This window comes from Erinaceus europaeus, chromosome 11 (genome assembly GCF_950295315.1).
Source record: "Erinaceus europaeus chromosome 11, mEriEur2.1, whole genome shotgun sequence".
In the NCBI taxonomy this organism is placed as follows: domain Eukaryota; kingdom Metazoa; phylum Chordata; class Mammalia; order Eulipotyphla; family Erinaceidae; genus Erinaceus; species Erinaceus europaeus.
Genome location: NC_080172.1, coordinates 1,148,300 through 1,161,733, shown reverse-complemented (window position 1 = coordinate 1,161,733; position 13,434 = coordinate 1,148,300). Strand labels below are relative to the sequence as shown.

Genomic DNA, 13,434 nt, shown 5'->3' with positions numbered 1-13,434 from the left:
AGGTCTGTATCCCCACCCACACCTCCATAGGTAACCTCTATAGTTCTCTCACAGTCTTTGAAATAGGTTGACTTTTTTTTTCCCACCTCTGTATATTCAATGTCTACATTCCACATATGAGTGAAGCCACCCTGGAGCTGTCCTTCATCTCCTGACCAGCTTCCCTGAGCATCACCTTCTCCAGTTCCATCCACTTTGTCCCAGAGGACACACTGTCCTCCCTTTTCATTGCTGCGTGATACTCTGCTGAGCATATGCTCCATAACTTTTTGTCCAGTCACCTGTAGAAGGGCATTTTGGTCGTTTACAGGTTTTTGCTGTTGTGAATAAAGCCGCTGTGCACATGGGGGTGCGCGTATCCCTTTGATTCACTGATATTATACATTTGGGGAAATGCCCAGCAGGGGGATTGCTGGGTCCTGCGGTATTTCCATCTGTATTTGGTTCAGGATTCCCCACCCTGTTCTCCAGAGTGACTGCCCCAGTCCGCACCCCACCAGCAGTGCAGGAGAGCCCCTCTCTCTCCACGTCCTCTCCAGCACGTCTCTTCTCTTGTTCATTGATGGAGCCCATTCTCGCAGGTGTGAGGTGGGATCTCAGTGTGGATTTGATCTGCATTTCTCTGATGATGAGTGAACTGGAGCCTTTCCACATCCGTCTGTGGACCGTGTGTATCTCTTCTTTAGAGAGCCAGAGACGACCCGAACTGCCCCTGTGGCTCCAGACAGACTATGACCCACATAGTCAACGACTGCCACCTCTCCAGATTCAAAGGAGGTCTCGGAACTTTACATCAGGCTCAACCTGACGCTGTTGACTGGCTACGGAAGAAGGGCAAATGCTAGAAGAAGAAGAGAACCGTCTGTTCACATCTTCTGCCCACTTTTTGACTGGGTTGCTCTTTTTCTTTGTTGAGCTGTAGGATTTCTTCATGGATGTTTCATATTAGTCACTTATCTGAAGTATAATGTACAAATATCTTTTCCCATTTTCTGGGTTTCCTGATTATCCTCATGGAATTTTCTTTTGATGTGTAAAAGCTTATTAATTTGAAATAGTCCCACTCATTAATTTTTGTTTTTGTTTCCCTTTCCCATGAGGTGTAGTCTCCAAATATGTCTTTTATTTTTTCAAATACATCTTTAATGTTAAGGTCCTGAAATGTTTTGCCTATGTATTCTTCTATATATTTTATATTTTCAGGCTCAACATCCAGATCTTTAATCCATTTTGAGTTAATTTTGGTGCATGGTGTTAGGTGGTGGTCTAGTTTGATTTTTCCACATGTGGCTGTCCAGTTTACCCAGCACCATTTGTTAAAGACTTTCTTTTCCCCATTGGACAGCTCTGGCCCCTTTAACGTACATGACCAGGGCCCTTTCTTTATCCTGGTTATCAAACATGAGGGAATATCCACTGGACCCAGGGTTGTTGTTGGTTGATGCTGTAGAGAAATGGAAGCTGGAATGAAAAGTGTGCATACAGTGTCTGTGTGTGTGAGCATGTAAGTGTGTATGTGAGTGTGTATGCAGGGTCAGTGGTGCAGTGAGCATGTGTATAAACATGTGTGGTATTTGTTGTTCCTGTGTTGCAGGAAAGCGAGTCCCCAGGCAGGTGGAGGTACAGCTCACTTCTCAAAGCTCCACAGGGCTTCTCCACACTGGACCATTGCAGTAGTTGACGCTGAGAAAGAGTGGAGTGCCATGAGCCAGGCAACTCACAGGAGAGAAGGCAGAAGAGACATCCAGGTGTGCAGAAGGTCAGAGACAGCGACTCTGATTCCCTACAGTCAAGTACTTTCATAGTTGTCAGGTCTAAGCGGGAACAGCACATCCCCTGCTGCTATTGGTCCTTGTGCTTGGCCAGCGGTGATTGGTCTTCCCAGGATACCTCATTTACATAGGAGCAGCTGGCGGCCCATCCCATGGTAGCTAGTTTTGTCCTGAACAAGGTGTGGACTTCCCATTTGGGAACCTCTTCCCCCAGAGCCTTCTTCTGGCCCTAACCTGCTCCCCTGCACCTAACACCTTTGCAACTTGATAATGGTGAGTATGTGTGAGTGTGTGTGTGTGTGAGTGTGTGTGTGTGTGTGTGTGTGTGTGTGTGTGTGTGTGTGAGAGAGAGAGAGAGAGAGAGAGAGAGATGAAGGTGGTATTGTGTTTCGTGTGTAGTGTATATATGTGGTATTCATGCGGTGTGGTGAAGGGGATGTTATTTGTTCAGGACTTGCTGTTTCTACTTTTTTATTGTTATTGTAATTATTGTTGTTATTGATATCGTCATTGTTGGATAGGACAGAGATAAATGGAGAGAGGATGGGAAGACAGAGAGGGGGAGAGATAGACACCAGCAGACCTGCTTCACCACCTTTTGAATTACCTTTATTTATTTTCTTTTTTAGTTATCTTTATTTATTTATCGGATAGAGACAGCCAGAGTTTGAGAGGGAAAGGGGAGATACAGATGGAGAGAGACAGACACCTGCAACATGGCTTCACTAATTGCAAAGCTTTTCCCCTACAGATGGGGACCAGAGGCTTGAACCCAGGTCCTTGTACATTGTAGTGTGAATGTTCAGTCAGGTAACCCACCATCTAGCCCTGCTGCTCTTGCTTTTTAAAATTAAACAGCACGTTATGGATGAACAGTAAATGTTCTCAGTGAGGTGTGATAACCTCCCAAGAGATGAAGTCAAAGAGACGTCCTAGGCTGGGACAAGATAACCTTGGGTGGGACAGGTTCTCTGGGTTTATTTGCAAATCAAACAGCAACAAATAGTGAGCGTGTTGACTGTTCCCCTGGAAACAGGATTGATGTGTTGGTTCCGAGAGGAACACATAGTGTTACAGGGACCTGGACGAGGGCAGCTTTAGGGGTTGCTCAGAAGCCTGTGTCTGCTCTTCTCAGCTGAGACGTCGCCCGGCCCAGGGTAACGCCACAGAGTTGCCCAGGCATCTCCACTGAACACAGCTGGTACTTGACCTAGATTGACACTTTTGTCTCCCCAACACGGTGAGGTGAGCGGTAACCTGTCCACGGAAGATGGGGTTGCCAGTAGGGCAAGTAGTCAGGTGAGCTGACCAAGTCTACCTCACACTGGTGGCTCTCAGCTCTCTGCTTCCCGAACCTCAGTCAGGATCCAGCAGCTGGGGCCAGAGGAATAGCTTAGTGGACAGGCTGCCTGCACCCCATGTGAGTGTTCCACGCTATGTCACTGCAGGCAACTCAAGTGCTGTGCTCTCTCTCTTATTCGCTGTCTCTCTTCTTGTATGTAAAAGAAATCAGAGAAGATTAAATCATACAGAAACAAACCCCTGGACCCTGTAGAGAGAGGAAAGAGAGAAAGAGAGGGCGAGAGAGAGAGAGAGAGAGAGAGAGAGAGAGAGAAACAGGTGAGAGAGACACTAACATGGTTCTATTTCCCCACAGGTCTCTCTCTGATTTCATGTTAGTTTCTGAGGTGCCCAATATTCATCTTTAGTGTTCTCAGCACTGAGTGGACTTTGCCTTATTTCTTAGAACAGGAGAGATTTTTAGCCTTTCATCAGCCTGTAACCAACCACATCAAATTGCCTTGTTTGTTTGTATCTGTCAGAATCAGGAGCTGTATTTGAGTCTTAGTTTTTTTTTTTTTTTTTTGTCATCTAATTTATTTCCAGTTTGAATGTAATTCACTTTATATAAGACATATTTGTGGGTTTTCAGACTTTAGATCCAAAGATGATCTGAATATACATACTGTAAGCATTTTCTTTGTCTTTACCTTGTGAAGAGTGGTCAGAGTTTTTGTCTTCTAATTCTCACTTATTCAATTAATATTTAGCTTGTTTTATCACTTTTGATATTGCCATTGTGTGTGTGTGTGTGTGTGTGTGTGTTTGTGTGTGTGTGTGTGTGGCTCTGGGGTCTCCTGTATGTACAAGTTCAACCTGTCTGGGCCAACTTTTTCATTATTATTTTCTAGTCTCATAAAGGGAGAGAGAATGTAAGAGCAGAGACTGAGGGCGCCACTTCACCACTATGGAGACATCCAAGCAATGCACTGTCTCCAGTAAAATTCAAGCCTGGCAAGAGAGCTTTCTCCCAGCCCCTCAATTACATCTTTAATTATCTAATTTTAAAAACATGAAATCAATCCTTAACCATCTCAGACAGTGCTTTCTCAGCTCTCTAAGAGTCTATAGGTATCATATTTTTGTCAATGTTTTGCATGTTTCTTGGGAGCTGAGAATTGTACTTGCCTGGAATCTTAAACATAGTCTTTGTTTTTTACAAATTCTTTTTATATGTCCAGTAACTGACTTTCTTTCCCCTTCTTTTATCTCTTTTATTCTTTCCTCTCTTCTTCCTTCCTTTCTTCCCACTCATAAAGGGAAGCCTGTGAGTGCTTAGTCCTAGAAGTCATATCGGTGTTTTTATAGGTACTTGTCCAATAGTCTTGTCCCAGACTGCAGGGGAGCATGGCCGTCTATATCCTCTGAGGCTATTATTTTTAAAGTGGTTCTCACACAGGGTAAAGATGGCATCAGAAGAAACCAAAAGGAGGCCAGCGATGACTCTGCAAAGTATTTTCTTCACGCACGTTGTGACACATAGGAGTTCATAGTTCTTACCTCTGGAATGCAGCCTCTTGAACACATGACAGAGAAATGTCCATTGCGGCTGGTCCCACAGCCATGTTTCCCTGTGACCGCCTCACTTGTGGCTCGAGAGTCTCCTCACAAGTCTGCTCCTCAGCTCAGCCTTCCTCCCCTTCCTAGCCTGGCCCAGTGACTGTGAAGGAGCTTTGGACTTTGCTAGTGATTGCAGTCACCTCCCCTAGTTGTTTTTCTGTTACTTACTTGCCCAGTGGAATTTTTCAAAATGAACCTAGAATTTAGAAGCTTGGACCTGGGTCCTTGCCCATGGTAAGCGAGGTCTGCATTCTATGGCCTGCACCACCACCCTGCCCCAAATGTGAGGACTCTTGGATTACTTTAACCTCCAACTTTGAGCTTCTCCAATTCCTAGTCCACAGGGCAGAGAGGTAAACTGATGCAGCTATGTCTCGACCTAAACGCAAAGCAGTGAGAACAAATAAATAAATGGAAGAAAAAAAAATAAAGAACTTGTTTCAAGCCACCAAGGTCAGAGTGCTTGACACGTCACAGCAGGCAAGGAGGACAGGTGTACTTGTAAGCAGGACTCCTTGTGCTGTGACTTTGGAATATCTTCTAGACTGGCCTCTGGTGCTACCCTTGCTGGTTCTATATTGATAAAAATCATTGTCATGTGTTATTTATTTGAAAAAGCCCTCCTCAGTGTTCGCTCTTACTGGTTATTTCACTGGAGCTGAGGTCGAGGGAAGAGAAACGTGACTTCAGGGCCCAGTGGAGGAGCCAGAAGCAGGTTGAACACATCCCCACGCACAAGGAGCTGGCGTCAGGCCCTGGTGTGCACCTGTAGGGAGAAAGCTTTACTGGTTTTGGAACAGTGCTGCTGGTGTCTCTTCTCCCTGTCTCTTCCTCTTTCCTTCTCTGTCACTGAGGAAAAAAGAGGTAAAGAAACGTATGGCTTCCAGGAGGAATGGAATCACGCAGACATCAAGCCCCAGTGACAAGTGTGGTGGCAAAGATGGGGGGGGGGGGACAAACAGACAATGGTGATGGCCATGATTTCCAGTTACCCCTTTAGAGCTTTAGAGGCTGACGAGATAGGCCTCTAGATGTGTTCCACCAAGTCTTAGCACTGGGGGTACATGGGAGGCACTATTACACCAGGGGAAGTCCTGGTATGGCATCTCTCTCTCTTTCTCTCTCTCTCTCTCTCTATCTCTCCCTCCCTCCCTCCCTCTGGATGAAGAAGGCAGTTGAACTGGTAAAACTGTGCTTGTGTGACACTCCAGTTCTGCAAATTGCCACCTTCACAAAAAACTTGTGGTTTAACTTCAAGCTAAGTTACTGTGTTGTAAGCCACCAGGGTAACTCACTTTAGAAGGTGAGCTCTGAGGGAGCCGGGTGGTAGCGCAGCGGGTTAAGCGCACATGGTGCAAAGCGCAAGGACCGGTATAAGGATCCAGGTTCAAGCCCCCAGCTCCCCACCTGCAGAGGAGTCGCTTCACAGGCAGTGAAGCAGGTCTGCAGGTGTCTGTCTTTCTCTCCCCCTCTCTGTCTTCCCCTCCTCTCTCCATTTCTCTCTGTCCTATCCAACAACAACAACATCAGTAATAACTGCAACAATAAAACAAGGGCAACAAAAGGGAATAAATAATAAATATGAAGAAAGAAGAAGAAGAAGAAGAAGAAGAAGGAGAAGGAGAAGGAGAAGGAGGAGAAGGAGAAGAAGGAGAAGGAGAAGGAGGAGAAGGAGGAGAAGGAGAAGGAGAAGGAGAAGGAGAAGGAGGAGAAGGAGAAGGAGAAGGAGAAGGAGAAGGAGAAGAAGAAGAAGAAGAAGAAGAAGAAGAAGAAGAAGAAGAAGAAGAAGAAGAAGAAGGTGAGCTTCTGTTGGACTGGGGGAGCCTCATCACTGTGATGTGCCCCCTAGTCTCTCTTTTTATCTAAAGTGGTCTTATGAAACAGCAACAGCATATATCCATAAGCCCCCTACCATTATTCGCATGCCAATGTGGATTAGTTTATCAGATCAAGTGTTGTCATTTAGTAAGATCAGTTCCTCTGGACTTTTCTGCCCTGGCAGTGTCTGCCTTCATGTCAATGTATGATTTAAGGGCATTTCTTTCTTTCTTTCTTTTTTACATTTTTTAATGATTATTTATTTTCACTTTTGTTGCCCTTGTTGTTTTATTGTCTTAGTTATTATTGTTGTTGTTATTGATGTCGTCATTGTTGGATAGGACAGAGAGAAATGGAGAGAGGAGGGGAAGACAGAGAGGGGGAGAGAAAGACAGACACCTGCAGACCTGCTTCACCGCCTGTGAAGTGACTCCCCTGCAGGTGGGGAGCCGGGGGCTCGAACCGGGATCCTTGTGCTGGTCCTTGTGCTTTGTGCCACATGCGCTTAACCCGCTGCGCTATTGCCCGGCCCCCAATTTAAGGGCGTTTCTAAGGCACTTACTCAACTGCTTGATTAGCAGGATGACCCACTTCTACTTGTTAATCGCTTAAGTAAGCTTGGCACAAAATAGCCAGAGCACAGTGTTTTATAAGGATGGATCAAAATGATAATGCCCTGCTAATTTCATGTGGGATCGATGACCTTAATCCACCAGGTTCTGTAACTAGAATGTCAAAGCCAAATGTAAAATTCCTTAGAAAATTAGTTTTGTTAAACTGTAGCTGAATTATTGGTTGATAGTCTTTGATCTGGGTTGGCAAGAGATTTTAAGTGTCTAAAGTGTTTTATGAACATGCTGCATGGGAGATTAGTCTCCGCTGCTCTCTGGTTCCGGTTGGTGGTTGGAAATGGAAACCTAAGACATTGATTTATTTCATCATGATTGGAACTCCTTTCTTGTGTCCCCCCCCCCCCCCTTTGATGAATACATCATACTAGCACAGGAACGTCATCCCAAACCCTCCTGTGGGCCTCTCCAGGATCTGCCCTCCCTGCAGAGCAGCCATGGTGGGGACTCCCCACTCTCTGAAGGGAGGCTGGTCAGCCTGCTCTGCCCCTGGAGGGAGACGGGTCCTGACATGAGAGCAGCAGAGAATGTTCCAGCTGTGACCAGGGACTGTGAGCTCAGACTGACAGGGACTCAGAGGTCACACAGGCTCCTGTGCTGAATAGGAACAGACCTGGCCCTGGGTCATTTTCCTTAATTTTGGGAGCTACTCTCTGCCCTAACACAACTTTCTAGTTATTTTCTCAACTCTACCACCATTTCCCCAGACATTGTTTTCAGTCTACCAGCATGTCATCTATCAGGCTAAAACAAAAACCACTAGAGCCATAGGCCCTTAGGAACATACCTAAAATAGACTTCCTAGTCTCTTTCCACTATAAGACCCAATTCTCATCTGCTCTATTCCTAGTTTATGATTCCTGTTTATTAGACTGTTGTGCTTATCTTAACTGCTCTTCAGCCACCAAGTTGCAGACACTACTATGATTCCATCCTGACCTCTCTGGGCAGACAACCTCACCAATGTGTCCTGGAGCCTCCCCTCCCCAGAGCCCTGGCCCACTAGGGACAGACAGACACAGGCTGGGGGTGTGGATCCACCTGCCAACACCCATGTCCAGCGGAGAAGCAATGACAGAAGCCAGAACTCCCACCTTCTGCTCCCCATAAAGAATTCTGATCCAGACTCACAGAAGGATAAAAAGTAGGGAGGCTTCCAGTAGAGGGAATAGGACATGAAACTCTGGTGGTGGGAACTGTGTGGAATTATACCCCTGTTATCTTACAATCTTGTTAATCATTATTAGATCACTAATAAAAATCATATAGATAAACAAGGTAATGCTAAGAAAAAAGAATTTTGGTCCATACTCCCAGAGGCGTAATGACAGGGGAAGTAAACAAAAGGCAGAGCTTTTGGGAGAGTGGAGGAGAGGAGAGATATATACATAAATATAGATCAATAGTTTTAGAATCAGCCTGTATCAGTGGCCTTAAAAGAACTGTGCACTATCCAGTGGTGTGGAAACACCGAACTCTGGTGGTGGGAAAGGTATGGAATTATACCTGTATTACCATACAACTTTGTAAATCAATATTAAATGTCTAATACAAAAACTGTCATATTGGATTCACCTCACAGTAATGGCCTTATTTTAAGTTCAGTCATCTTTCTAAAGGTCTTGTCTGAAAATACAGTTGTTTTCTGAAGTATTAGATTGGTCAGTGTTTCAACACACACATTTGGCTGGTGATTGAAAGGACGGTTATCTGCCTATCACTCACACCTGTCTTAAAGGAAGTTTAGTGTAGATAAGTTTTTACACCACAAAAATGTTCAGTATGTTCTTTTTCTTTCTCCCATCTCTCACTTCCAAATCCATTTGTCCCTAGACATAGAAAAGAAAGCCTTTCCTCTAGTCTCAATCTGATTCTCCTTCTTTCAAATGAATTATCTGAGAATAATCATGGGAAGATGACCTGTTTTAATTATGTTTCTTTAGTAAAGACCCTACTTCTTTAGTCTCAAATGGAATCCCAATAATTTTCCTCCTAGGTTCTGGAATGTGGACATGATGATTGGCATTTCAACAGTCACCAGGAGATTAGGAGGTGACCTTGAGGCTGGAAACCCCATATAAGGTGGAAGAGTGAGAAGCAGAAGTCTCTTGGTGACATATATGGTATCAAATAGGTAGAGATGGTCATTGGACTTGAACTGCCTACCCATGGGCTTCCTGCAAACCTGCTATACCATCTAATTGCTATGACTGTAGCCAAACATTCTTACATGTGTGAGTGCTCACCCTCTTGGGAAGGCAGGGCAGTTGGTTCAATGACTCTTTCCTTTATTGTGTATTAAGTGTGAAATTTGAATTCAGTTATAAAACTAAGGTGCTTGTCAATCAACTACTTTAATTTGAAAAATAAACAAATCCCGTGTCCTTCTGTTCTTTGTGTTGGTGTCTTATGGTTGACTATAGAGCACTGCTCTGTAGCAAATTACAGAAAACTGTGTTCCAGAAAGTAGGGAGGGACACACAGACAGGACAGGGAGTGTATTTGGGGGGGTTGGGGTTGAGTTTGTTCCCCACAAAAGGTTCATCACACATTAAACTCAACAAAGAATTGAAGAGCAACCATGATTTTCAGGAATTTTAAACTTTATTCAGGAAAACTGAGAACACCCACATGTTCGAGTACATGGGGGCCAAGAGACAGAGAGAAAGAGAGACAAAGAAAAGAGAGCAAGCTTCTAGCCATCCCAGCCCCTCCTCCACCTTCTTGCTAAGCCACACCCACACCTGTCACCACTCCCCCTTCCTGTGAAGTAATTTCCTGTGTTCTGGTGTGGTGTAGCAGTGTTTGAGTTCCCCCAGGGACTTCCTGTCATTTCTGACCTCAACAGGTACATGAGGGTGAGTACCATGATAGACAGTTGACACCAAGAGAAACATCTCCTCAGACCATGCACATCCATTTGTCGGTGTGGCCTGTGTGTGTGTTGATATGTGTGTCTGGCACACATGCATGTGCCAATGCAGATGCCAGGCTGCAATGATTGATGAACGGTTGGCATTAGAAATATTTTTCAATAAAACTCATGAAAGTATTTTCAAAAATAATGATTAAATGGCAGTAGATCTTGTGCGATTTAGCAGCACATTGTGAGGACTCGCTTATTTTCTAGGTGACTCGGATTAGGATCTCTTATTTTATTTTATTTTTTGCCTTCAGGGTTATATCTGGGGCTCGGTGCCTGCACCACGAATCCACTGCTCCTGGAGGCTATTTTCCCCCGCTTGTTGGCCTTGTTTTATCATTGTTGTGGTTATTATTATTGTTTTTATTCCTGTCATTCTTATTGGATAGGACAGAGAGAAATGGAGAGAGGAGGGGAAGACAGGGTAGGAGGAGAGAAAGACACCTGCAGACCTGCTTCACCACCTGTGAAGCGACTCCCCTGTAGGTGGGGAGTCAGGGAGCTCGAATTCCATTTTTAATTTTAAAATTTTGTTTATTTATAATTTATTGTATAGAGATAAAAATCAAGAAGGAAGGTGGAAGTAGCAATGGAAAGAGGGAGGGAAGGAAAGAAGGAGGGAGAGAGGGAGATAGAGAGATACAGAGAGAGAGAGAGAGATTGAGAGCATGCCTGCAGCACTGCCTCACCACTCAAGAAGCACTATCCCTGCAGGGCCTGAGGGCTTGAGCCCAGCCCTTGCACATTGTCACACCTGTGCTCGCCCAAGTGCTACCACCTGGTCCCTTAGTTTGCATTCTTATAAAGAAGAAAGACAAGGGTGGAGGAGTGGCTCAGTCTCAGAGGAAGAAAGGCCACTGGGGAGACTGTTGATTCAGCAAAGCAGACTGACTGACTGAGGTGGGCCTATCAGCGGTGCTCATCTGTGAAGGAATCTACGATAAACTTTGAAAGCAGCATTGAAAACAAGGCACAGAAGACTGATTTGGCCCGAGGCAAGGGAGGGGCTGACCTGAACCTGAAGGTCAGTATTCCAATTAGGGAGATGCCCCAGCACAGCAATAGTTAATATGCTAAGACCCAATCTGGAAAACAAAGCACTGCTGGGGAAAGGAGCTCCCCAGCCACATTTGACTGATCCTGTCCCTTCCAAGTCACAAGGAATCCTTCAGACTGATTACAGGCTTTGTTCTAGGAGGAAGTTTCCTGAAGCCCTGATCAAAGCCACAGGAAGACTGGATCCCTAAAGCCCTCCCAGCTTGTCCCTGAATTCAGCCCCTCACTTTCCAACCTTCTCCCACTTGTATAAGGGTTCTCTCTCTTGGGTGGGGGTAGATAACATCCCAGATTCCATCCCCTTGCACCAGCTAAACCAGAGCCGAGTACTGCTGCGGTGAATGAGCAAACCAATCAATGCTCACTCTCTTTAGAAGGCTGAGCAGTTGGATGGAGGAAACGACCCCTGTTGTGGGTCTGTGCAGACTCTCGGGGGTGAGAGCGGCTGGCGTCTGGCTTGCTCTGAACTAACAGCGGGCCCATGTGGACTTCAATACTCAGGCAAAAGTTGTTGTTTGGCTCTAGGGTTGAGAAGGGGAAGGGACCATACCGGAGTGGCATGTGGTCATTTTACTTTAAGAGCAAATATCATCAAGCAAGAGGAAAGGAACAATTCTTGTTAAGAAATTCAAGTTAAGGGGCTGGGTGGTGGTGCACCTGGTTGAGCACACCTGTTATACTGCGCAAGGACCCAGGTTCGAACCCCCGTTCCCTCCTAGGGGGGAAGGCTTCACAAGTGGTGAAGCAGGGCTGCAGTGTGTCTCTCTCTTTCCCTCTCAACCTCTCCCTTCACCTCTCAATTTCTGACTGTCTCTATCCAGTAATAAATGATAATAGTAATAACAAATTAAAAATAAAGAAATTGTAGTTAACACACATATTGTTCAGACATAAACCTCGGTTTGTATCTGTCATTGCATACTTGCCAGGCTAGCTTCACAGGCGGGAGACAGACAACCAGAAACTCGTGGCTGAGTGGTATGCAGTTCAGTCTTTATTCATGTGGAATGCAGCACAATCTAAGCTATCTCTAATCACAATGCTGTCCTTATATATACTCTCCAAGTAGGGTGGAAACAGGATGTGAGGTAGAGAGGGTGGAGCAAAAACAGACTGGTGCAAATCAGGGTGTCCTAGGAGAGGGGGCGGAGCAAAAAGACATTGTGAACCAGTGGGGATTAAACCAGTGCCCTGCAGGCAGGACGGTGCTTAGTGAACAGTGGTTATGTAAATAGAACACAGGGTTAAGCAGGGGGATCAAACCAATGAAACAGAAGGGGTTTTAGAAGCAGAATTAGAAGCAGACCAACACATACTGTCTTTTAAAACAGGATTTTATTTTATGTCTGTTAGTTCTAGAAAGGCATGGTTACCTTTCAACACTTGTCTTTAAGGAAGGAATTCTGATCAGCATCTGTTAGTCAGAAACCACCTCTAGCTTCACTCTTGCTGCATTTCTTTCACTGAAAAGAGGAACATGCCACTCTACAAAATGGACTTTTTGCAAGAGACTGATTCTGAAGACCTGGAGTCCAGCACTTCAGCAAAAGAGAAGAGATTATATTAAAAGGAAGATGACAGGGCTGTGCTGGTGCCACCCTTGGTTGAGTGCACGTGGGACCAGGCACATGGTTTGAGCCCCACTCCCCACCTGCAGGGGTAGCTTCTCAAGTGGTGAAGCAGGCCTAAAGGTATCTCTCTGTCTCCCTCTCTCTATTTATTTATTTATTTTCCCTTCTGTTGCCCTTGTTTTTTATTGTTGTTGTAGTTATTGTTGTTGATGTCGGAGTTGTTGGTTAGGACAGAGAGAAATGGAGAGAGGAGGGGAAGACAGAGAGGAGGAGAGAAAGACAGACACCTGCAGACCTGCTTCACCACCTGTGAAGCGACTCCCCTGCAGGTGGGAAGCCGGGGGCTCAAACCGGGATCCTTAGGCCAGTTCTTGGTCTTCGCACCATATGTGCCCAACCCACTGGCTACCGCTCGACTCCCCTCTCCTCTCCCTCTCTATCTCCCCCTTCCCTCTCAGTTTCTCTCTGTCCTATCAAATAAAACAAAGTTTAAAAAATATTTTTTAAAAAGTAAGATGATACTAATAAAGGAGTACAGGTTTTAGAAATAGCTTGAGTGAGTACCCTCACCTCCGTTCTCCCCAGCCCCCCGGAGGGTATACTGAAAGATATTCTGGGCAGGCGGTGGTGCACCACTTAGGTTCACAAGCAGTGAAGCAGGGCTGCAGGTCTTGCTCTCCTTCATTTATAATCTTCCCTCCCCTTTCAAGTTCTCTGTCCTATCTGATAAGAATAGAAAGAAAGAGAGAAAGAAAGAGAGAAAG

At 45.3% G+C, this 13,434-nt stretch overlaps 1 protein-coding gene across 2 annotated transcripts in view; it reads left to right on the top strand.

Moving 5' to 3' along the window:
* Positions 1-13,434, top strand: part of LOC132541282 (uncharacterized) — a 28,714-nt gene that overhangs the window by 9,322 nt on the left and 5,958 nt on the right. Inside the window, exons 4-5 of one of the 2 annotated variants that reach the window (XM_060201039.1) lie at positions 1,595-1,759; positions 9,117-9,504. The exons of the other annotated variant lie outside the window; for it this stretch is intronic. Coding sequence (XP_060057022.1) covers positions 1,595-1,759; positions 9,117-9,201 — 250 coding nt within the window. The 3' untranslated portion in view covers positions 9,202-9,504. Of the gene's footprint in view, positions 1-1,594; positions 1,760-9,116; positions 9,505-13,434 lie in introns of those variants that run through there. 2 annotated transcript variants of the gene reach the window in all.